Raw genomic sequence first — 25,953 nt, forward strand, 5'->3', positions numbered from 1 at the left:
CGTGTGGAGCAACAGGATGCTCGCCAACAGCTGTTACTACAATGTTACCAGGCATTAGCCTCCCAAGGAACATCTGGACAGAATGTTACAGCTAATGTTGAAGCTCCTGTGCTTTCCTCCGTTTCCCCAGTGCCATCCCAGGTGTCTACGGCTTCCACGCTTCACCTGCCTACTCCGTCAAAGTATGATGGAGACCCCAAAACTTGTAGGGGTTTTCTCAACCAATGCTCAGTTCATTTTGAGCTCCAACCTCAAAATTTTTCTACCCATCGTTCCAGAGTGGCCTATCTTATTTCATTGCTTTCTGGACAAGCTCTGGCTTGGGCTTCCCCTCTGTGGGAGAGGAACGATCCAGTATTACAAGATAGTGCCAAATTTATTTCTATGTTCCGAAGTGTATTCGATGAACCAGGTCGTGTAATCTCCGCTGCTTCCAGCATTTTCCGTTTACGTCAGGGTTCTCGTACAGTAGGCCAGTACGTCATTCAGTTTAGGATATTAGCCTCTGAACTTCAGTGGAACACTGAAGCATTAATTGCCGCCTTCTGGCAGGGGCTCTCCGATAAAATTAAAGATGCACTGACTAACCAAGAGCTACCTACGTCATTAGAAGATTTGATTTCCCTCTGCCATCGTGTAGACATGAGGTTTCGTGAAAGGGAATCTGAAAAAACAACTTCAGTTAAAGCACCTCTTCGCTCAACCCCTCAACTTCGTCCAGCTTCATCTCCTGTGATCCCCATGGAGATAGGACGTTCCAAATTAACTTCTGAGGAGAGAAACCGAAGAGTAAAGAATAGACTTTGTATCTATTGTGCTGATTCCACACATATGCTCAATTCTTGCCCTAAGAAAATGGGAAATGCCAGGCCCTAACTAGTTCTGGAGAGGTGAAGTTAGGATCCCTGGAGTCCTCTCCATGTTCTACGAAATTAAAAGTCTGCGCTTTTGATGTTACGATTTCCTTTGCTACCAAATCCTTTGAGTCCCAAGCACTGATTGATTCTGGAGCAGCAGGAAATTTCATTTCTAAATCCCTAGTGAATCAATGGTCCCTACCAGTGATTACTTTGAAAACACCGATTACTGTGACTGCTATAGATGGATCACGTCTCATCAATGGTCTCATCACCCAGAGTACGTCTCCAGTAACGCTTCAGATTGGTGTGCTACACCATGAAGAGATTTCGTTTTTAATTCTTCCTGTTACTACAAGTCCGATTGTTTTAGGCCTTCCATGGCTTCAATGTCATTCTCCCCAGATTGACTGGCGCACTCCTCAAGTTACGTCTTGGGGAGCTGAATGTCATCATCGTTGTCTTTCCCAAGTCATTCCTCTTAAAATACAGCAATCTTCCATCTCATCTTCCTCACCGGGACTTCCTCCTCAGTATGCTTCATTTGCCGATGTTTTTGATAAAGCTCAGTCTGAACGTCTTCCTCCTCATCGTTCATGGGATTGTCTGATCGATCTTCTACCTGGCAAGACTCCTCCTAGGGGTCGGGTGTATCCACTTTCGTTACCTGAAACTCAAGCTACATCTGAATACATCCAAGAGAATCTCCAGCGAGGTTTTATTCGACCTTCCACCTCTCCCGCTGGAGCCGGGTTCTTCTTCGTAAAAAAGAAGGATGGATCACTACGCCCCTGCATAGATTTTCGTGGACTGAACGCCATTACTATTAAAAATCGGTATCCCATTCCTCTGATTACTGAGTTATTTGATCGCATTAAGGGAGCTCGGATCTTTACCAAGTTGGATCTTCGTGGTGCCTATAATTTAATTAGAATCCGGTCCGGTGACGAATGGAAGACAGCTTTCAACACCAGAGATGGGCATTATGAATATTTAGTAATGCCTTTCGGGTTATGTAATGTCCCCGCTGTTTTCCAGGGCTTCATTAATGAGATCTTTCGGGACTTGTTATATGTATGTGTCGTTGTCTACCTGGACGACATATTGATCTTTTCACAGGACCTGCCTTCTCATCACCAACATGTGGCAGAGGTCCTTTCCAGACTCCGGAAAAATTCATTATTCTGCAAACTAGAAAAATGTTCATTCGAGTTGCCCCAGATTCCATTTTTGGGTTATATTGTCTCCGGAGTTGGTCTACAAATGGATCCAGAAAAGGTGAATGCTGTGTTACATTGGCCTCAGCCAACTACTCTTCGTGCCATTCAGCGTTTTTTAGGTTTTGCCAATTCCTATAGATGCTTCATTCAAGACTTCTCGTCCATTGCATCTCCTATTGTGGCCCTGACTCGTAAAGGGGCCAATACTAAGCAATGGTCATCTGAGGCTCTCCAAGCCTTTCAATTTCTTAAAGAGTCCTTCTCCTCTGCTCCCATTCTTCGACAGCCTGATGTGACACTTCCCTTCTTCCTAGAAGTAGATGCCTCTAATGTTGGCTTAGGAGCCATTCTCTCCCAACGATCGGAGCAACAAAAATTCCATCCTTGTGCCTTTTACTCTCGGGGTCTCCTGCCTGCGGAGAGGAATTACACTATCGGGGACAAGGAATTGCTGGCTATCAAAGTAGCATTAGAGGAGTGGAGATACTTGTTGGAGGGAGCTCGTTACCCTGTGACGATTTTCACGGATCATAAGAACTTGTCATATCTGCAGTCTGCCCAATGCTTGAATCCTCGTCAAGCAAGATGGTCTCTTTTCTTTTCTCGTTTCGAATTAATCATAACCTTCAAACCAGCTGCCAAGAACAAGAAAGCTGACGCGCTATCCCGAGCTTTCGTGACGTCCTCTGACGTTGAAGAGGTTTCCAACCACTCTATACTAGACCCCAAATGTATTTCGCTGGCTGCTTCTTCCACTAAGGTGCTACCATTTGGGAAGACCCTCGTGCCTCCTACTCTTAGGAGGAAAATCCTTTCGTGGTTCCACTCTTCTCGTTTTTCTGGACATGCTGGTGAACGCAAGACCTTTGAGATTCTCTGTCGAAGTTACTGGTGGCCCTCGATGAGGAGAGATGTCAAAGAGTTTGTAGCTGCTTGTGAATTGTGTTCTCAGTTTAAGACCTCCCGCAGAACCCCAGCGGGTTTGCTTCAACCACTACCCATTCCATCCAAGCCCTGGACCCATATTAGTATGGACTTTGTTACTGATCTTCCGCCTAGTAAAAATTGTAATACTATTTGGGTAGTGGTAGACAGATTTTCGAAGATGGCTCATTTTGTCCCTTTGTCTGGTTTGCCTTCCTCTTCTACTCTGGCTGAGCATTTCGTCAAGGAAATCTTTCGTATTCATGGATGTCCGTCTGAGATTGTGTCAGATAGAGGAGTACAATTCGTTTCCAGATTCTGGCGGGCCCTTTGTAAGACCTTGGGCATACGATTAGCACTCTCATCTTCCTACCATCCTCAATCAAACGGACAGACTGAAAGGGTCAATCAAGATCTCGAGACCTTTATAAGGATGTTCTCATCAGCCAATCAAGACAACTGGGTAGAATTGCTTCCTTGGGCTGAATTCGCTCATAACAACATGTACCATGAGTCATCTTCCAAAACTCCATTCTTTGTGGTTTACGGTCACCATCCGTCTTTTCCGGAATTTCCTGCCCTCCCTCCCACCCAAGTTCCTGCTGTAGAGACTGTTTGTCAGACCTTCAAAAATATTTGGTCTCAGGTCAAAACCTGTTTAAAGAAGACATCTGCCAAATATAAGTCTTTTGCAGATAAGAAGAGGCGGGCTATTCCACCACTGAAAATTGGAGATCGTGTCTGGTTATCTACCAAAAATATTCGTTTGAAGGTCCCATCTATGAAATTCGCTCCCCGTTTTATTGGTCCATATAGGATCATTCAAGTGATAAATCCAGTTTATTTCAAACTTCTACTTCCTAAGAATCTTCGTATTTCCAACGCCTTCCATGTGTCCTTGCTCAAACCTCTCATCATCAACCGTTTCTCGGTCCCTCCTTCAGCACCTCAGCCAGTTCAAGTTCATCAGGAGGAAGATTTCGAGATTACTCATATATTGGACGCAAAAATTTCGCGAGGAATTCTTCGTTTCCTCGTTCATTGGAAGGGCTTTGGTCCTGAGGAGCGTTCATGGATCAAAGCTGAAGATCTCAACGCTCCAGCTCTTCTTAAGAAGTTTTATTCCAAAAATCCGGACAAGCCCGGTTCCAGGTGTTCTGTGCCCACCTTTAAAAGGGGGGGTACTGTCACTCACCAGACTGTGAGTGCTTCTTCCCCTATGTTTAGGAACCGTGGCCATCCACCATCCTGAGGGTCTGCGCATGTGCAGCCCTTTCAAACCTTCTGTTCATGTTCCTTTTAGTTAATTGGCTGATCAGGCAACACTCCCTATTTAAAGCACCTGAGTTCCATACCTCGTTGCCTGATCTTGGAGTCTCATGCCCCATGAGCCTCTGAAGGTGTTCCTGTTTCCTCGTGTATTCAGCTCAGCTGATTCCTGTGGTTTCCAGACCACTTCAACTCTCCCGTGTTTCATCGTGACTGTATTAGCTGATTCCTATCCGCTGCCTCCGTGCACTACAGTTATCAGCTCACTTCAACTCTCCTGTTTCTTAGAGACTGCACCAGCTGATTCCTATCCGCTGCCTCCGTGCTCAACAGTTCCAGCTCATCTCACTCTCCCGTGTTTCATCGTGACTGCACCTGCTGATTCCTATCCGCTACCTCCGTGTACCTGCAGTGTCCTGCTTGCCGCTACCCTTCAGTTCTACTCGTGTCGGCAGCCAGCTGATCCGCTCTCCGTGCTTCTACAGTGTTCCTGCCTGTGTCAACTCGCCTGTCTGCATCGGATCAACGCCTCGCTGCTTTCATCTCGTCTAGACCATCTCTACACTTCAGTGTTCTCCAGGTGTCCAGTTCTATATACTACTGCTTCCTGTGTATTTGTTTCTATCCCTGCTGGTCTACCTACCTGTGCGCTGCACCTACTTGATTACCGCTTCTACCCTCCTGGGACTTCGCATCCTGCCGGCCTCCTGCCGTTCAGGTATCTCTGCACTCCTGTCTGACAGCCTGCTCCTGAACCACGGTATGCATACTTCTCATTGACTGTGCTGGTGTATTGCATATCTTGCTGGACTGAGTTGTTCTCCTCTGGATTTTACTATCCGCTGAGACTATTGCCATCATTTGACTGTGTTACCTTTTGCCGGATAGTTCCTGTGACTTTGTATTATTGTGCAGTGTTGTTCAGTCATTACTATATTGTGCATATCATCGTGGGATCAAGTTCAGTGTGCCCGTGTATACTCTGTATTGCATTTCTCTCCCCGTGCTCCTCCTCACATATATATTCAGTGGTACAACTTGCTAGTGGCAGACCACTGTTCCCTGTTTCCTGAGTCACCTGTTTCTAGTATCCTTTCACATAGCAGTGGTACAACTTGCTAACGCAGACCACTGACTTCCCGGATACCTCCACCTGGATTCCATTCCTTCACCTAGACAGCGGTACAACTTGCTAAACGCAGACCGCTGACTCTCATCACCTCCTTGTTGCTTCTGGACATTCCTCCTCACTATAGCAGTGGTACAACTTGCTACCGCAGACCACTGACTACCCTCACGTTTTCCTTGTCCATTCAGTTCCTCGTGTACTATTACCTACATATTACCAGTCCTGCTAGTCATAGACTTTCCACGAGCATTCTCTACCATCTGCTGTCTCCTGTTCCGTGATCACCCCGCTACCAGAGTACCATATTACCATCTATACTGCTCTGGTAAGTCCATCACCTGGTGATCCCTGGGTAAAGACTCCTAGTGCCAGTGACACACACATTAGACTGCCACAAGCCCCCTGCTGCCCTCACACATATTAGACTGCCACAAGCCCCCTGCTGCCCTCATCATCATTTATTTATATAGCTCCAACATATTCCGTAGCGCTTTACAATTGGGGACAAATATAGTAAACTAATAAACAAACTGGGTAAAACAGACAAAGAGGTGAGAAGGCCCTGCTCGCAAGCTTACAATCTATTGGACAATGGGAGTTTGACACATGAGGTTAAGCCTACATTTGCAGTTGGGACAGCCAGATTGCAAAGGTAAAAGTGACTGTTGCTTAAAATTACTTCTCTTATATTTGAAAAGGTCAATTTATATCCCAAGAAGTATTTAATTATACTGGCAATTAAACATAGTGGCAAACTGACTGTTCAAAACTCAATATACCAGCAGGGCATCATTATAATAACATATATATGTTTTATGTTAGAACATAAAATAAATGCTTGCCTAAGGTCACAGAATAAATCAGTAATGACCTTTTCAACATCATAAAAAGCACCCACACTATGGGATTACATTAGGGGTATCCTCCTACATTATGTTGCACCATGCACTAAAACATGCCGTGCCATATTGTGGTAAAATGAAACGTATTTAACTCAGCCCCAAGATCAAGTTACACATTATGACCCAAGCTCTGCAATGCTCTGCCATTTATATAAATATTGAGCTCAGGGCTGATTTTGGGTCTACATGTTCTGAAATATTAGGTGCATTGCTCTATATTGCTGTATTTATTGAAGTGTGAGCAGCATGCCTCTCCACTGTTTCAATTGAAGCAGGACAATTTTGATTTGAAGAGCATGTTTTCCACAAGTCACGCCATCTATGGTGAGTGGGTGGCATGGGGACATGCCAGCTATTTGTGGACATTGAAAGGGGCAAGTTAGAGGGCAGTGTGAAGGGCTTTATAATTAATGAATGGGCAGTTTTGGGTAGTGTGTGAGTGTATTTGAGGGTGTGCTTTACCCAAGCTGCTCAGACAGCAGACAGGAAGTAAAATGAGCACTTCCTGTCTGAGGCCAATCAGCAACAGGCAGCCTCACGATTGGCTGCCTGTTGCTGCCACTGACCACCAATGATGTTTTTATTAACTTTCTTTTTCCCCAGCCCTTCCCTGCTCGTGGCCCCCCCCCCCCCCCGCGGGGGAGGGGGGGTGAAAACGAAAGTTAATAAAAACATGCAGCAGCTTCGCTCCTCCCAGGCGGCGGGGGGCCCGGGCACGTCACCCCTGTGCCCCCCCCCCCTTAATCCGGCTATGACTATAGTGTGTTTCTCTCTGCTATAGTGTGTGTGTCTTTCTGCTAAAGTGTGTGTGTGTGTGTGTGTGTGTGTATCTCTCTGCTAAAGTGTGTGTGTGTGTGTGTGTGTGTGTCTCTCTGCTAAAGTGTGTGTGTGTGAGGGGGTGCTACTAAAGGGTGCCGAGGGGTGGCTACTATTTAGCTAAAGTGTATGTGTGTGTCTCTCTCTCTCTGCTAAAGTGTGTGTGTGTGTGTGTGTGTCTCTCTGCTAAAGTATGTGTCTGTATGTTTGTCTCTCTGCTATAGTGTGTGTGTCTCGGCTATAGTGTGTGTTTCTCTACTAAAGTGTGTGTGTGAGGGGGGGCTACTAATGGGTGTGTAAGATAGGAGTGGGGGCTACTAAAGGGTGTGTAGGATAGGAGCGGGGGCTACTAAAGGGTGTGTAGGATAGGAGTGGGGGCTGCTAAAGGGTATGCAGGATAGGAGTGGGGGCTTCTAAAGGGTGGAATAGGAGGGTCTTAATATATTGTGTGATATGAGAAAGGGGAGGGGGCTGTCTTAATAGTTCATGGGGGTAGGGTAGGGTATTAATTTAATGGTGGAGTTTAAGTTGGGGCTAATTATTTAATGGGTGCTATTTTTGTGGGGTGATGATGGGGCAATATTATTTATTGGTGGGACAATTTAATTTAGTACTGGGGCCTATTAAATTAATATGGATTTTCATGTACCAATTTTTTTTTCCAAATAGGGACTCCAACATTCCAGGATCCAGACAAGCAACAACTGATCCAGCAGCCAAAGGTAGTGAAAGTGCCGAGAACAGGTAGGAGAGAGCAGGACAGTCTGCCAACTGAGACAGTCCAGAATTTGGGTGACTGTCTCGCTTAGGATTTGGTCCGACTGAAAGCACAGTTGGGAGGTATGAGCTGGTTGTACCTAAGAGTAGTGCACACAGTTTTGCCTGTTTATTTGTCATATATGATAACCCCCCTGCCTTAAGTGCCCCGAGCCCCCCGGAGCCTTATTCCAGCTCAAGCGATACTTTAGTGGTTCTCGCCTTGATTCCATTGCCTGCCTTCTACCTTGCATTGGTCCCATTCTCAGGTGACTTTGTTGAACATATGGACAGCCCCAATTGCACTGATATAATTAATCCTGCCTCCTTAAACTTAGTATATCACCAGCAAACCCTTGGAATAGCTTCCCCTTCACTTATGGCATTGTCTGCCAACCCTCCCTGCACTGTTATTAAATCAAACCACCACCACACATTTAGGGCTCATACACAATTGTTACAAAAGAAGTGTTTTCTTGCAGATGCTTGAAGCAGCTTACCTTTCTGGTGATCACACTGGATAGCCATTTATTATAAGAATTATTTTTAATGCAATTTTTGAAACACACAGTACACATTTTTATATATTAAAGAGAGAGATTTGACTGGTAGTTTACAGCTCATAATGTGAGGGAAAGATGCAACAGTGCGGTGAGGTGCTCATATGCTGCTTTGGCAGACTGTTCAAATAGAATTCTGCCAACATGTTTCGTAATAGTTAAACTTATTAAACAAAGTCAGATATGTTTCTATGAAGGGAATTTTGGAAGGATGTGTTAGTAGGCAACTAAAGAAGTTTGAGCACAGAGACATAAACCAGTCGCAGATAATGTAAAAGGATTCATGTATTTTTATAGCACACGACTGGCAGCTTTTTCCCTGCTTTGCTTTAGAAATGACCCACTGTGTCTTAAGTCATAACATTCCTAAATGTTACTACAACCGCATTCCAGTAGTTCTAAATCCCGCCTACTTTTGTGTTGGTCCGACCCACCGTTGAATTGGACCCACCCACATGAGGCCACTTCAAGAATTTTTTCCATGGCCACTTTAAGTTCCCAATCCGCCCCTGGCTAGTTCTCTAAGTTTAAAAATTGCAAGGAGGAACTCGCTTAGATTGATGAGAGGGGGACCGTTCCAACTCCAGCCCAAGTTCTGGCTGGTCAAATTCAGACCCTATCCCAGATGGTTCAGGGATTATCGCATCGGCTATCTGCACAGGAAGAAGCTTCCAGGACTTCACAAGTAACTCTGCCACCTGCTGCAGAACCTAAATTAAATTTGCCAGACCGGTTTTCTCGGGACAGAGCTTTGTTCTGGAATTTCAAGGAGAGCTGTAAGCTTTACTTCCACCTGAGACCTCAGTCTTCCGGCTCTGAACAGCAAAGGGTTGGTATCATTATCTCCCTTATCCAGGGTGATCTGCAGTCATGGGTCTTTAGTTTGGCTCCAACAAGTCCAACATTGCAGTCGGTGGATGCTTTCTTTAATATCTTGGGTCTACTCTATGATGATCCAGATAGAGTGGCCTCGGCTGAGGCTCATTTGAGGGCCTTGAAGCAAGACCGGCGCTCTGCTGAGGAGTACTGTGCTGAATTTAGGCGATGGTCTGACAGCGAATGGAATGATCCCGCATTACGCAGCCAATTTCGCTTAGGGTTGTCAGAACAAATCAAGGACGCTCCCCTTCTCCAACATCTCTGGAGACCCTCATGCAGCTCGCCAATCAAAATTGACAGACGGATCAAGGAGAGGAAGGTGGAAAACGAGGTACCATCTTTTTCACCTGCGTTTGTTCCTGCATCAATGCACACTGAAGAACCCATACAATTAGGAACATACCGTCTTTCTTCTGAGGAAAAGAATAGAAGACGGACCAGGGGCTTTGGCTCTACTTTGGCATCAAGGGTAATTTTTCCAGCTCCTGTCCTAACAAATTGAGAAAAGAGCAAGCCTAGGGAATAAGGGGAAAGTTCGCCTAGGTCTGCAAATCATCTCCTCCAAAAGTGCAGTCTTAGTTCCTGCACGTATCACTCACGGTGCTTGTTCTGTGGCTGTCTCAGCTTTTGTAGATAGTGGTGCTGCCGGCAACTTTCTGGACATCGGATTTGCTCACTCTTCCGGGATTCCTTCTGTGAAGCTTGATTCTACTATCACTGTCTGTGGCCTGGATGGAGGTCCATTGCCTGGTGGCAAAATTCTGTATGAAACTCCTCTGCTGCAGTTAACTGTGGGCGCCCTTCACTCAGAAACCCTGTCTTTCTACCTCATTAATTGTCCATCTGTTCCGTTAATATTAGGCCATCCTTGGCTCTCCCTCCATAACCCTGCAGTGGATTGGGCTGAAGAGGAAATTACCCAGTGGAGTTCCCACTGTTCGCAGTCTTGTCTGACCTTGCCCTTTCGGATTTTGCAACCCGTGTCCGAGCGGCTTCCTCCTCAATATCATGAATTCCGGGATGTGTTCTCTAAAATGCAGCTGACTCCCTGCCTCCACATCAGGATTTTGATTGTGCCATTGATTTGATTCCAGGTTCTAGATTACCCAAAGGGAGGTTGTATTAACTCTCTGGTTCAGAGACCAAGGTCATGTAAGAGTATGTAAAGGAAAATCTGGAAAAAGGTTTTATTAGACCTTCTAAATCCCCAGTAGGAGCCGGATGTTTCTTTGTATCAAAACAGACAGTGAATTGCGGCCTTGCATTGCCTTTTGGGGCCTTAATCAAATTACAATTAAATACACCTATCCTCTTCCCCTCATCTCTGTATTATTTGATCAATTAAAGACTGCTACCATCTTCACCAAGATTGATCTCTGCGGAGCATACAACCTATACACATCAGAAAGGGGGACGAATGGAAAACGGCATTCAACACACATTCTGGCCATTATGAGTACCTGGTCATGCTGGTACCTGTTCCGAGATCTCATTAATTAAGTGCTCCATGAATTTCTTGGCCAATTCATTGTCGTGTATTTGGATGACATCCTGATATATTCACAGCCCTTGTCGCTACATCGGTTCCATGTTAAACAGATCCTCCAAAAACTTTGTGATCACCATCTCTTCGTCAAGTTAGAGAAGTGCGAATTCGAATTACAGAAGGTGTCATTCCTGGGGTACATAATTTCCTCTGCTGGTTTTTCTATGGAACCAACTAAAGTCCAGCCATCCTAGATTGGGTACAGCCCAATAATCTCAAAGCTATCCAGAGATTCTTGGGCTTTGCAAATTCTTATAGAAGATTTATTCGTAAATTCTCAGATCTAGTAGCCCCTATTGTCGCCCTTACCCGTAAGGGAATGGATCCCAGTAAGTGGCCTTTTCAAGCAGTAACCTTATTTGAAGCCCTCAAAAGGGCATTCATCACTGCTTCGGTCCTCAAACACCCTAATCCGGATGTACCCTTTATATTAGAGGTTGATGCCTCTAATGTAAGATCTGGCACTATCCTCTCCCAGAAAGACTCACCGTTTACATCCTTGTGCATATTTTTCCCGTAAATTTTCTGTCGCTGAGACCAATTATGATGTAGGTAATCGGAAACTTTTGGCCATCAAATTGGCCTTTGAAGAATGGCGTCATTGGCTGGAAGGAGACATTCATGTAACTTCTGTGATAACCGATCACAAAAATCTTCAGTACATCGAGTCTGCCAAAAGGGTGAATCCCAGACAGGCCTGCTGGGCTCTCTTTTTTACCCGTTTTAGATTCCTTATTACCTACAGACCCGGATCCAAAAACATCAGGGCGGATGCATTATCAATTCATTTCGCATCATGTTCCTGTCTCTGAACCACTGCCTATTTTTCCATCATCTATTATTCATGCTGGATTTACTCAGGACTTGGGGGTAACTATTCATAGATTTAAAAAAATAGCTCCCACGGAAACTCTGGTGAACCGTTTGTTTGTTCCAGTTAATTTAAGAGAGGCAGTCCTTTCTGAAACTCATGACAGCAAGACCGCTGGGCATCCTGTTATCTCCAAAACATTGGAGATTCTTTCACGTTCTGTGTGGTGGCCCTCATTGTCCTCAGATATCAGGAACTTTGTTCTGTCTTGTGAAAGCTGTGCAAAAAACAAGATTCCCAGGAACTGTTCTTCAGGCCAGCTTTTTCTGTTGTCTATTCCTTTGAGACCTTGGACACACTTATCGATGGATTTTATTGTAGACTTTTAATCTTCTGCAGGGCACACCACTATATGGGTGGTTGTTGACTGATTTAGTAAAATGTCTCATTTTATACCTTTTAACTAGACTTCCCAATGCACAAGGTCTAGCTACACTTTTTGTTCAACATATTTTCAGCTTCATGGCCTTCCCACGGACATTGTTTCTGATCGTGGCTCTCAATTTATTGCACAGTTTTGGAAATTTTTCTGTACCCTCCTTGGGATTAACATCAGCCTTTCATCCACATACCACCCACAATCAAATGGACAGGCGGAGAGGGTTAATCCAGTCTCTAGAACATTTTTTTACGATTATACACCTCAAAATTCTGCGACAATTGGTCTCCTTTATTACCGTGGGCAGAATTTGCATACAATAACTCATTTCATTCATCCACTCGCACTTCTTCCTTCTATTGCAATTTTGGGTTTCACCCCAGATCAAATTCTTTGTTTTCACTCAACTCTTCTGGTCTCCCGGAAATACGTTCCACAGTTTCTAGTCTCAAGATCATTTGGAAAAAAGTTCAGTCTTCCTTGAGATGGGCCTCATTTCAGTCTAAGATGTTTGCTGACTGTTACTGTACAACCTGTTCTTTTAATGTAGGTCAGAAGGTCTGGCTCACTACTCGAAACATCAAGCTCAGATCACCCTGTAAAAAACATGGATCTAAGTTCATTGGACCCTTCACTATCAAACAAGTTGATTCTGTAGCCTTCAGGTTAAAACTTCCTCGCTCTTTAATAATTCCCAACACTTTTCATTGCTTCCTTCTCAAACCAGTGTTCTACTCAAGTCAGTTTCGATGCCTTCAGCCTTAGAGAACTCGGTCACGTAATCTGGATGGACGTCAAGAATTTGTGATCAAAAAAATTCTTGATTCTAAAAAAGTCCAAAGGACAAGTCCATTTTTTAGTTCAATGGGAAAATCGTGGTTTGGAAGAACGATACTGGGTCCCACGGAAACGCCTACATGATGATAAACTTATCAGGAGATTCTTCAAACAGTCTCCCAAGAAACCAGGGTGTCGAGGTTCCTTAACCCCTCCTCAAGGTGGGGGTACTGTTACGTGCCGCCGCGGCTGCGAGCACCGTTGCGACTTGCATTCTCCTGACTCCGCCGTCCCGGTCATCTCCTTGACGACTGGGACATCACTTCTGGTTTCCGGGCCGACCGATGCTAGGGCAACAGCCGGACGCAGATATGTTAGATCGCCGTGTGCCGGCAACACAGGCAGCCGGGTGCACTCGCTTTTATTACTTTACTATCAAGCATTTGGGAAAAGCAGGCAAAATTACATTCATTTAGCAGCGCATGGGGGGGCTGATGATGTCAGACTTGCCGCTGTATCTGATTAGCTGTATTTAGTATTTAAGGCAGGGAGGGCTTAGCCTCCCTGCCGGTTATAGCGTTTAATTCCCTGTGGATTGCTGATCTGCAGTGTGCCGAGTTGCTGACTCCTGATTGATCTCCTGTTTTAAACTAGGCGTTTTGGACCTGCTTGAACGGACTGCCCTGACCTCTGCTTGTTATTTGGATATACTGCTTGCTGCCAGCCCTGACCCATTGGCATGTCTTTGACTACTCTGCTTGCTTGGGACCCCTGATCTCGGCTTACGTCTGACCATCCGTTACCATCTGTATTGCCTCCTCCGGCTCTGCCGCTGTGGTTTTTGTTAATAAACTTACACTATAATAGAGTTAAGACCTGGGTGCATTTGAGTATCTGTGAGCACATCAAGCTGTATGGGAAAGGTGGCTGCTATAGGCGAAGACCTATACCTAGCTAGTTCTGTAAGTTTATTACGAGACCGGTAGCCTAACATTGTGCAAAATAATAAACTATTTTGCACCCCTTGCATTGTAACATGGTATGTCCAGGAGCAAGTTACACCTTCTCTTTTAGTCGTACTCTCCTTAATGACTCAGGCCATTAGTGCGCTATACCTTGCACACTGCGTCCAAATAAAATTTTAGTAAATTAATATTTGCTCACAAACAGCCTTTTATATTTCTTGGTACTGTATGAACTATTTCCCAATGCGCACACGTATGTGGCTATCCAAAAGGTCTGGACCCTTGTGCGTTATGTTATGGATGCTCTTTGGCTTGAAAGGAAACCCCTCGATCTCTGTAAAGTGTGTATTCAGGACAGTTTATTCTTAGGCTGCTCAGAGACTTTTCCATCATTGACTGTGCTGAGGAAGAAGATAAACCCTTTTACTTCGCACAACAAAGGATCGACGTCATGGCTGGTCCCACGCGTTCGTGCCCAATACCGTAGATCTTACTTTTCTTGCCACACGCTCCCTCTGTCATTGACTCCTCTCGGACATCCAATCGCTAATTAGACACATAGGACATAATGATGTCCATGGTGACAGCAGGAAACACTGGTGACCTAATCACTGGGGTTTCCTGCATGAGAGAGGATATGGGTCTAGGGAGTCCCAGATTATCTCTGCCAGTAATTCACATGTTCTATCATAGATCGGGGTATCTGTGTCATCCACGTCTATGGTATTGCATGTTAATAAATGCTATACCAAAAATCCTTTTAGACTATAGTGTAAGAGTTTATATTATAACAAGATTATATAGACTGTAGGTCATATACTGTGCTACAATCCGTGCATTATTCATGTATTTTGGTGTCTTGCGTGTCAGCTGTGCCGCAACATGCAAGTTTCATTTTCAACAAGCAGTAAGGTAAGCTTCTGAACACAACTAGAACCAAAATATAACAAAGACAGATAGTATTATTAGGTTAACTTCCATTGTGAAATGTTTCCATTAGTGATCTTGTTACATCTTTATACCACAATGGGGGTCATCTCCCTCCACTTGTCTCTCAAACATAAAGTGGTGTTTTCAAAACAATGGTAGGCTGTGTGCTTAATATATTTAGGAAGAATTGCTATGAAGCTTTACCACACAATGAAAAAATGTGTTGCACATTATGCCTCTTTTTATAGGGACTCCACCCAATGCAATCAGAAAGGTATACCAGCTTATTAAAAAGCCTGAGCGAAGCATTGTCACAAGATGTTAAACTATAGTTTCCTGACATCTTTTGAATATTTGTAGGGTTTTGTTTTTAAACAACCTAAGCTCGCACAGATTTATTCAAGAGCTTCAAAACTGATGATATTATAATGTCTTTCCACGTTCCTTAGACTGTTTTTACCATGGGACATGTCTATAGGCAATGGTAAAGATCTGCATGAGGTTCTTTCCATTTAGGTTGTGTGTGTATAATGTGATCCATGCGGCAGGTCAGACCATTGTCACCTTAAATCCAGCAATCTTACTCTGTCTATTATAAGTGACATTATTACTGGAGGGATTTTACACTGTTGCAATTTAGATGTGCTGCCCATCGAGCCTGTGATCATTGTGGTATGTCTGCTATATATTAAGTGTAATTTAATCCTTGTCACTTTTATACTGATAGGAATTGTTACGTTGCTGTAAAGACATTAGCGTTGCAAAAAAAACCTACCCCACCCAAACCTCCAGCCTCACATCTTTCTATCTACTTGTCATCCCCTCTCACACAATACTAAGGGTGCATTGCACATCTTAAATGTAACCAGCTGGGTCTTCTATGCACAGCCTGTTAGTCCATGATGTCTCAAGCTGACCAGAAGCAGCCTGAGAAGTTAAGCCAATCAGTGGCAGAGACTTTGTTGAACTTCCGATGCTAGTGGTAGGCCATGTTGTGCAAGTCAACAAAAAACAGAGAAAAACATAGGTTTAAACTGGGGCACAGTGCAAGATGAACAGGTGGTCAATATGATTTGTGTCTGCTGGTTAAGCTCTTGGCTCATCTTCCTGTCCAGCTAGTCTGCCCATAACTGTGCACTGCAGGGTACTCAGTTGTTATCTGAGAGGAGCCCCTCCTATAAGCTAGCAGAGTGAGTTATTGAAGGACTGGTACTGCTGAAGCAACTGCCCAAGCAGCACTTTCTGTATCTTGATTGAGGTTGCAGCTCCTGCTGGGCTGAACGGACAATTATGCTTGTGGAAGCCTTTGTCACTTTGTGGGACCCACTACAAGTGGGGAGACATTGAACTTTTAGAGGAGCAGAAGATCATGGCTCAGCAGCCTGGAAAGCACTACCAGAGAACAGTTACTATAGCTTCTTTTAGATAGGGTTGTACGTTACAGTTGGCACGGTGACCAACTGATACTTGTTCGTGTAAAGTAAGTTAATCCTGTGCGCTAGTGGATAAAACAAAGGGACTTTGTCAAATAAACTAAGTGATGTTGTGCCTGCTTAGGGATGTCAGGCACACAAGATTGCTTTTAGGCACACCAGTCAGCTGACAATGCAAAAAACCTAAACGTTACCCCAATATCCACACTCCACTCCTTACAAATAATGTGCTAATTAAGTCTAAAATAGAAACCTTTTTTTTTTCTTTTTTTATTGTGATTAACATTTTAAAAATAAATAAATCGCATTACTGAAAATCAGCAAGACACGGTGATGGAAAATATTAGACTTACTATAGTTTTTAATAAACAATATAGGCATTGAGTACAGTATACAAATCAGCAGAACAGTTAAGACATTAAAATTATGTAAGTTAATATTGCTAATGTATATTAATCCATCAAAATCTTCACATTGCCTGTTCTGGTTACATGAATTGAACAGAAAGTGTACAATCCTAGCATTTAAAATCTATAATACAGCTATAAAATGTAATTAGTCTTTTGCTCCTAAGAGACAAAGTATAACAATGAAAGGGTATGCATCCGCCACTGAATATAATGCATTTTCTTACTAGTTGCAGTGGCATTTTACCACATGCTTATGCACAATTGTCACATGGTTTCTCTGCACTGGATTGCAAACCGCAAAAACAGGGGTTAATACTGCTAATCCAAAACAAAATGGTTCTCTCACATTCAAAAAGGGCTGTTAACCAGAAATGAAACTTAAAAGATGCTTTTTCAGTTTTGGATTAACATTTGCAAGTCTATATATAAACTATACCATCATAATAGGAGTTTGATATTTTAACATTGTATACTTTATTGTATCTCTAACCTGGGAAGTATCAGAATGGTACTTCTTGTGGACTAGCTCTTATACACAGATTTGTCAATGTTATTAATAGCTCTTTTATATAAACTAGTTTGCTTCTCAGGTTCTCCGCCTAAAATATATTACACTATGAAGGGCATAAACATGCTGGGGAGAAACATTTTAATTGACCCTTTAATCCACTCATGCTCAAAATATAAAATTCTATTGTAATTTTAAAAGGATCACACATGGTCAGGTCCATTTTGTTTGGAAATGCACTGGGTGAGTTTTTATTTAAGCATTTTTAAACATGTGTCCAGAGAAACTGAAACTTGGTTCTACTGCAAACATTCTTTTAAATGAAAACTGCATTTTAGAGCAAAAAACTTCCATAACATACTTTTATAGATATTTGACAACTGATTAACATGGAAGCTTAAAAAACAAGGAAGAAAAAAATGAAAGGGTGTAAAAATCCAAGGTAATGATGATATTCCTGGATGACACTATTAACGCGTCAATTCAGGCATCGCTAAGACATACAAAGAGTGGCATTTATAACAGCAGACAGAACATATTGTATTCATCAATGAATCCTTAAGTTAAATGCAAGCAAAATGCAGAAAAGGGCCTACATTGCTGTTCAATTCTACTGTAACAAAAACTCTGCATGTATTGTCCATCTCGAGCAAATGCAAATTTTATATATATATATATATATATATATATATATATATATATATATATATATATTGCAACAAAAGGAGGCATTTAGCTGGCAATATGCAGAGAAAGCAGGGAAGTAGAGTAAAACATTGGCACAGTTATGTACCTATGTGGAGATTAAACCAGGTAAAAACATATGTGTAGTTTAAAATTGGTTTACTTACATAATTAAAAAGCTGCTTGCTCTCAGCAAACAGACAGGGTGGGTCTGATAGTCTAAACAGAGCCAGGGATGGGCGTTTCCTTTTAAAGAGAAGGTAGGTGTGTCACCTGTCCATCAAGCTAGGCCTGTGGGAGGAGTGTCAGGTATAAAACCCTGCTTGTTTCATTGTTCAGGGAGATCAACGCTGGGCTAGCTGGCTGATCTGGAGAGAGAGCTGGACTATGTATAGTAAGCGTTGAGGGTCTCCATAATTGCTGTGCAAGTATACGGTGTCAAAACATTAGCCCAAACTGACAATAAAGAACCATAAAAAGGAAGAAGTTGTACGCGTGTGCTTCTGCAGTAGCGGGCTCTTGCCACAATATAATATTTATATATATATATATATATATATATATATATATATATATATATATATATATATATATATATACATACATATATATATATATATATATATATATACATACATACATACATACATACATACATACATACACACACACATATACATATACACATACATACATTCATACATACACCGAAGATAGGCTTTATTTTACACCTATTATAGCAGAAGTAGCAGATTGTTTTTTGTCCCCAGGTTTTCAGCTGAAAAAATTTGGGCTATGGAATGTCAGATCTCTCCAGCTTCACGTTCTTCTGAACTATGTTCCTCCGATTTGCCATTAGCACTTTCATAGCTGCGTTTCTTGTGCTTGCGATCCCTGTCTCTAGATCGCTCTCTATCTTTTGATGAGATCTCTTTATCTCTGGATGACCTAGACAAAAGTAACATTATAATAATTAATAACTTTGGTGTGGGAGGAGGCGGCAACAATTGTCAATCTGATTTAAACCCAGTGAAATAATGGCCAGAGTAATTACCTTCATTCATAAATATTTTAAATATGTACAATTCCAATTTTTGTCATACCTTTCAATTATCTTCCTCCAAGCTAATAAAATAAAGCAAATATATTTGACACAAGGAGGAATACATAGTTGTATTACTAATGACCTACTGGCACTGTTTTGTTGACCTTATGTGCAAATATCTTTAAAAATATATATATTTCAAATGGATTTTTATTGCGCAAGAATACTTATTACATGCTGAAGACATTTCCCCTCCATACCATTCAACCCATTCAAGGTGCAGCTTGGGACGTCCCCATTATCTGTGTCCCCCAAATGGATGTATGAGAAAATGGTATTTTCACACTTGATTTAAATCCTTTTTTCTTAAACCACTGAGCGCCCATTTACACTCTAGTTCCCGTTAAATGTTTTCAGGGGAGTTTATAGACAGTAAAATAACAAAGTTGTTTACAGGATGAGGGATATAGAGGAGGGAGTTTGGAAAAAAGCAAAACCTTATTTAAAAAAAAAAAAAAAAATGTAAGTGCTAATCGGAGCCTCTATGTCCCATGATCTTAGTATCCCAAAGTTGGATGAATGAGAAGTTAAAGTTACAGTTAAAGTAAACTAAATACAAAACTCTATATGAGCTCCTTACTATCATTGATAACAAGGTACACAGGTCAATGCACAGTGAATTTAACATGCAATATATCATTAATTTTAAAATTGAAGTGTGTATGAGATTATATTTAAATCATTTTTGCAACTTCTATATATATATTTTTTTTAACCAAGACCCATAATTAAAAACATACTTTGACTTGGAGCTCCGGTCTCTGCTCCTGTCACAACTGCGATGGTGACTACGGCTACTCGAACGTGATCTATGGCTATGACGTTTGTCATGTGATCTGGAACGTGTTTTTCTTTTACGTTCCCGCGAGGAAGAACGAGGTTTGCGTCTTTCTCTGGATCTTGACCTGGATGGGGCCAAAATGCAGCACTCAATAACAAGTAATAACACATTCTAACAATGTAAAGTATGTGTATTAAATGGTATACAAACAAGAATACATGTACCATTTAACACTAATACAGCCTGTGGCTGGATCACTTAAGTTATTTCTATTGTATAAATTGATCTCACTTAGTATATCTGCAATGATAAACATTGTGCCACTTTGTTTTGTATTGTACATGTACCGATGCCATGGAAATTTCTTTCGAGAACTGTCTGAAGAAAGGAAATCCCATGCTAATTAAGCATTTTTCATCTGTGAGTGACCAACACTTTTTTAGCCTGCATACACAACAGGAGATTGTTACCTTTTATCATGTAGCAAGTAATTTAGAAAATCAGATTGATGTGAACTGCGTTAAGTCAAAGCTACATCCTGATGCTAAATATCTGATGTAATATCTCAGACTGTGGTGCCAGCTAGGAAAGGGGCTGTGTTACCTCCTACCAATATGTGTGTCAGAAACAGTAAATAAAAGATCTGTATTTTGTATTTTAACTATATTACACCATCTGTACTCCTGGATGATCACTAGTACCTCCAACTAGTGTGTAATGGTCTTTGTAAGGATCCCTTGGGCCAATAAACCTCTTTGCTTAAAGATTCCACCTATTGCCTGCTGCCTGCTTTATCCTGTGATCAACAGATAAGAAAAAAAAAAAGTTAAGTGCTAATTGAAGCTTCTATGCCCCATGATCTCAGTGTACCCACAACTCTTATTCGTTCCCCGGCTGTCTTGTGTTGAACCCAGCAACTCCGTGCCAACGCTCTGACGGCTACACCGCAGTCTTGATCTATAGTAATCGGTCAGGAGGTACCAGTCAGTAGGAGATTGCAGGTGGGCAAAGTGCTCCTCCCGAAGATCCAAAATCTAGGAACTCCATTCCCCTGTGGTCTGATAATTTTATTCCACAGAATCCATTACTTCAAAAGGGAAAGTGCTGCAAGGCTGGCAGCATCATGATAAGAATGTATAAGATCCAGTTTTCACACCTGTAAAAAGAGGGAAACCCCTTTCATTAACACCAGAACATGTAGATCCGGAGATCATTAATGTTTTCTTAAGACCAGTTTCCTAGCCTAGAGCATGGTCTGAAACATGCTGAGCAGAAAGCCCTTCACCTTAAGGATGGTGGCTTCAAGAGCCATGCCGAGAAAGCCAGCCAAGCCAGCCAAGGTAACTCCAGTGTAGAAAGAAACCTGACCTAGCTGGTCTAATCTTAGAGGCAGACACCACAACAGGCTGTCTGCCACGCTGAAAACATCTGTGTAACAGAACCTTCCCGTTCATTCGTGTTACCAGTCACACCTGAGCATCTTCTCCTTAATACCTACTAGAGTACACACGGGAGCCTTACTACTGGAGAAAACATGTAAATCAGACACAAGTCCCAGGGTATCTACATGGAGTCTATCAGTAACAACCGTGGACCCCCCTGTCCTGGAGCAGAAGTGCTCCACCATATTGTCAAACAGGGATGCCATCATCCTGAGGCAAACAGAACTTGTGTAGAAAAACTGCATTCCAGTTCTCCACTCCTAGGGTGGACACCGCCATGATTTTTCACTCCTTGCAAGATCCTGAAGATTCCTTTCATGATCAGGGTACTCTTGGTGCCTCACTAATGATTGAAGTAAGCCACCACTGTGGCACAGTCTGCCTACATCTAAATGGCACTTCCTCACAAGAATAGCAGTGCTCAGACTATGGCATTGAAAAACAGTTTCCGAGTCCTATGGAGTTCAAAAGAAAACAGCCTGCCCGGCTGGCAACCATAGCCAACAGTATCTATTGCCAAAGGAGAGGGTGCCGCTTCTCTACCACCAGAGGAGTGACTGGTGAACTCCTGGAGACAGTCTGATGAACTGGCTGGTCAGACGATGGTGAAATTTATTCCATTCCAAAATAATCTTGATCAGGACTCCTTGAGTGAAACGGTGTTAACTGCACTACCTGAAATGTTGAGACCATCTGTGCCTAGGACTTTCAAACAAAGGAGAATGAACACTAGTCTGTAATTTAACGTGGTCTTCACGACCCCCTGTAAAGAGAGGACTATGCCCTTTGCCAAGAACATCTCCAGATGGTGGGTATCGAAGAGCAGTTCCAGGAAGACAAACCTGCTGAGATTGGGTTGTATCCCAAACATGCCCAATATTAATGAGCAGATGGTTTAGATATAGAATGACAGTCACCTTCTCCTGGACCTCAGAAGGGTAGGGATCACAGCCATGATCTTTGTGAAGACACTATAGCCCGAATGTAAAATGGTGGGACAGTACAGGGAATCTGAGGAAACAAAGGTGTGTCTTCTAGATTGGGACAAGCAAATACACATCCTAGATTCTAAGGACACAATGAATAATCCTGGTCCATGCCATAGCTGAACTCCATTCAGGTTTCTGAACCAAGAAGAGTTTGGAGTAAAAACTCAATCCTTTCAGGGACTTCAATTACTGTTCCTGAAAGAGATCAAGGACTGAAGGCATCCCGTAGAGCAAAACGCTTTACTTTGTTACCCGAAGTCAGTGGGGAAAAGCCCTCCAGGTGGGATCCTAAGAAGATCTACAATGTATACCTGAGAACAGATTAATATGACCTAGCATCTGTGATTGAATCAAACCACAGGCCACAGAAGAAAATCAGAATGCTTTCACACCGACAGTTCCAGGGTGGGTGGAATCCAGCTGGAATCCTCGTCAATGCACTAGAAAACCCTAGAGTAAGATTCTTAGGCCACCTCATCTTGCTCTTGAAAGAACTCCTTACAGTCCGAGCCCTTCAAAGACCGAAAAGCAGCAGGAGCTTGGCGCTTCTGCAGATTTGTAAAAGAAGATTCCATCATCCTCTCCAGGGAAGACAAGAACTGAACCTCTGCACCAAACTGACCAGGCCTTCTGCCCAACATGACTTCTGGAGATGCACGGCTATGAGTCTTCGAACTTCACTGTTGCGATATTGAAAAGGGAAGGACCCGTTCTCAAGCTATCCGAAGGGGCTGAGGAGGGTGGGTACCAGATCAGCCCCTGGGGGTTAAGGGGGGGCAGACAACATCCTCATAAGCTTCGCAATGCACCGGGCCAAAAACATTACTCAGGATGGTTCAACCATTACAATGAAAACACCCCACTGGCTATTGCGGCTGCTGTCTCACATGCTGCATCTAAAGCAGCTGCTCCGGATTGTCCACTAGACAATTTAGAGTGGCTCTTGGACAGGTAATTTATATAAACGACCACCACTTTCCAAGGTTTGGCCCTGTATGTATTCCCATTATCCGACATAATAGGTAAGATCAGGGAAGATAGAGAGGATGACAATGACAGCTGTAAGTGGATTGCAAAACAGACACAAAGTACAGAGCAAAGCTGCAGTGCACAATGAGAACCTGACTGCTCTGAACTGTGTCTGTTTTGCAGTACACAAAGTTGCTGGAAAAAGTAACGATTGCGGTATCTCATTAGCACACTTCTGGGGTCCCCAGTCACAGGAAGCAGATTAAAGTAAAGTAAAATAAAAAGTTTACATTATAATGGTTGCCATATGCAGCCCTAAAAGCTGGCACCCATCTCCTTTGGAATCTTGAAAAATAATGAACTTCCTGGCTGGCATCAGAGGTATAGAGGAACAGGAGCTTAAAGTTTTGGAGGCAAATTAAAAGTGGCCAAGCTCCTGTCACCCCATTCTATATATCCACAATGTGTACACTGTCTTCTCCCATGGATGAGGATGAAGAAGAAAAATGAATGCTGCCCCGGCTCCAGTTCCCCCTAATGGATGCAAGAGAATATTATAAAATAAATTGTACACACACACACATATATATATATATATATATATATATATATATATATATATATATATATATATATATATATATATATATATATATTCTAAGAAATAATAAATGCAATGCTAATTTTGTGAGGAGGGGGGTGTTTGCGGAGCTACATTTAAAAAAGTATTACTGCTATTAAGCTGAAATTTGGCATGTCAATGGAGAACCATCCATAGGTGTCGCATGGCAAATTTCAGACAGAAAAAAAAAAAAAAAGACAGATTAGGAATAATCTAAACTTGAAAATCTTGCCTTTTTTTCCCCACTTCCTGTCTTGCAAAAAGTCACTGTTTTTCTGTTTTATTTGTGAGAGCGTAACTCAGTGTACAGGGTGTGTTAAGACAAGGGGTTTGTTTTGTTAGAAAGCTATTAGGGCTGAGGAGTGCTTTTGAGGTATGAGTTTGGGAAAGTTACAGCTTTTTTACAATTTGGTGAAATATACCCCATTTTAAAGATAGGGGACTTCATAGAATTTCATAACGTTGCCCATAGAGGTGTGTGTTGGGTGTACGCAGAGTGGCTTCACTTGCAAGTACAAATATGACTGACGCTTCTTGCCAAGAAATTTCCTTCTGTCAGCAGGAGAAATTAGAATGTATTCTGGGTACAGGGAGGATTGCGGTACACACTACCAATTTTAGCCCTGGCACCACTCTTATTTCAAAGGTTAATGGGTCCGTGCGGTGCCAGAAGCGGCTGTTACAGAGCCCATTTCAAACCTCCCTCCCCTCAGTGACGATAGTTAATTTATTCACTGCACGGAGCTTGGGGTGGGAGATTTGAAAAGTGCTCTGTGTATGTTGAAGGAAAGTTCTGTCTGCTCTGTCTGATATATTGTCCCCCGCGCTGCTTTGTGTGATCTATTGCCACTCCCCGGTGGTCTGAGTGATCAGTCCCGGAAGTAACCTACTTTACACTGCGGAACGCAGTGGAAATAGAGCGGAACGACCAGCTACTCGCCACAGGAGTATCTGGAAGTACATTGCAGCGTACAGGTGAGAAAGACAGCAGGCCGACAGAAGTGACAGTTGACAGGTCAGTGAATGCGGTGACGACGGCTTGGTATTGGGGGGACTGTTGGTGGATAGGGCCCAAATAGATGCACTCTTGAGGCAGCTGATCACAGGATTTAGGTGTAGGGCATTTGTTTTCCAGCATTTGACCGCTGGCAGATTTTAGGTGCCTGCAACTGTGTGCTCAGTGGTGGGCTTTCCTGTGATGACAGCTGGTGCCACAATCAATGGCTTTCTTGGTTGCTACTCGGGTCTGTAGGCCACAGGCCACTGCCAGAGTTAAAACGAGGCCACACTCAGGAGCACAGATTGGGTCTGGAAACGGTAACTTGGGGTGGGGAGTCCAGTTTTCAGGGGGAAATTTTGGAGTTGAGCAGAGAAAGAAACACGGCCGTCAAGTCACGCCCCCCGCATAGAGGTTCCTTTTGTTTTACCCCAATCTGCAGTTTTTTCACTTTCATTTTGTTTTGGTTTTAATTGTAGTAATTGATGCTGGATACCCCATACCTCTGGCTGCTCCCCAGCTTCACCTTATAAACAACAGAGCTGGATTAAGTCTCAGGGGTGCCCTGGGTACCCAAGACGATGGGGGGGGGATATAATGTAATATGTCTAATTTTAGACAAATACACAGGCAAAACTGTGTGCACTACTGTTAGGTGCACGCACCTCTGCCTTCACGAGCAGTACAGTGTGAAGACGGACACACCTCCCAACTGTCCTTGCACTCGGACCAAATCCTGACTAAGTTTGACAACTGTCCAAATTTGGATGACTGTCTGACTGCCCTGCTCTCTCTTACCTGTTCTTTAGATCAGTTGCTGTTTGTCTGGAACCTGGAATGTTGGGGGCTCTACTTGGTAAAAAATGGGTACATGAAATTTAGAAAACTCCAACCAGACCCGGCATTAAATTAACAGCACCCATGTTTAATAATAAGGCCTCCCTCCAGTCCCAAACATTAAAATGCTAATATAGTATGTGTCCCCAGTGCCCCCCCTCAATCCGTCACTGTCCCTGAAGGAGCAACAGAAAAAAGGTGCCATATTCTAAGCTTTTTCTGCATCCCCTTCAAACTTTTTTCCAGGAAAGTATGAGAAACACCCGCATAGTATCACTTAGCGCAGACAACTTAATGTAGCTGCACACTAGTTAGCAGTACAAACCAGAGCAACTGAGAACCGCAACCCGGAAAGACGTAATTATGTTGTCCCTAAGAATGGAGCACATCTAAGAA

General features: G+C 42.9%; 1 protein-coding gene across 2 annotated transcripts in view; it reads right to left on the reverse strand.

Moving 5' to 3' along the window:
* Positions 1–18,456: 18,456 nt before the first annotated feature.
* Positions 18,457–25,953, reverse strand: part of LUC7L2 (LUC7 like 2, pre-mRNA splicing factor) — a 44,420-nt gene continuing 36,923 nt past the window's right edge. For both annotated transcript variants that reach the window (XM_075182905.1, XM_075182906.1), the window contains 2 exons: positions 19,661–19,825; positions 18,457–18,763 (listed from right to left, as the gene is read on the reverse strand). In XM_075182905.1, the coding sequence (XP_075039006.1) occupies positions 18,619–18,763; positions 19,661–19,825 (310 nt within the window). In that variant the 3' untranslated portion in view covers positions 18,457–18,618. The remainder of the gene's footprint in view (positions 18,764–19,660; positions 19,826–25,953) is intronic.

This window comes from Mixophyes fleayi, chromosome 8, assembly GCF_038048845.1.
Source record: "Mixophyes fleayi isolate aMixFle1 chromosome 8, aMixFle1.hap1, whole genome shotgun sequence".
NCBI lineage: Eukaryota > Metazoa > Chordata > Amphibia > Anura > Limnodynastidae > Mixophyes > Mixophyes fleayi.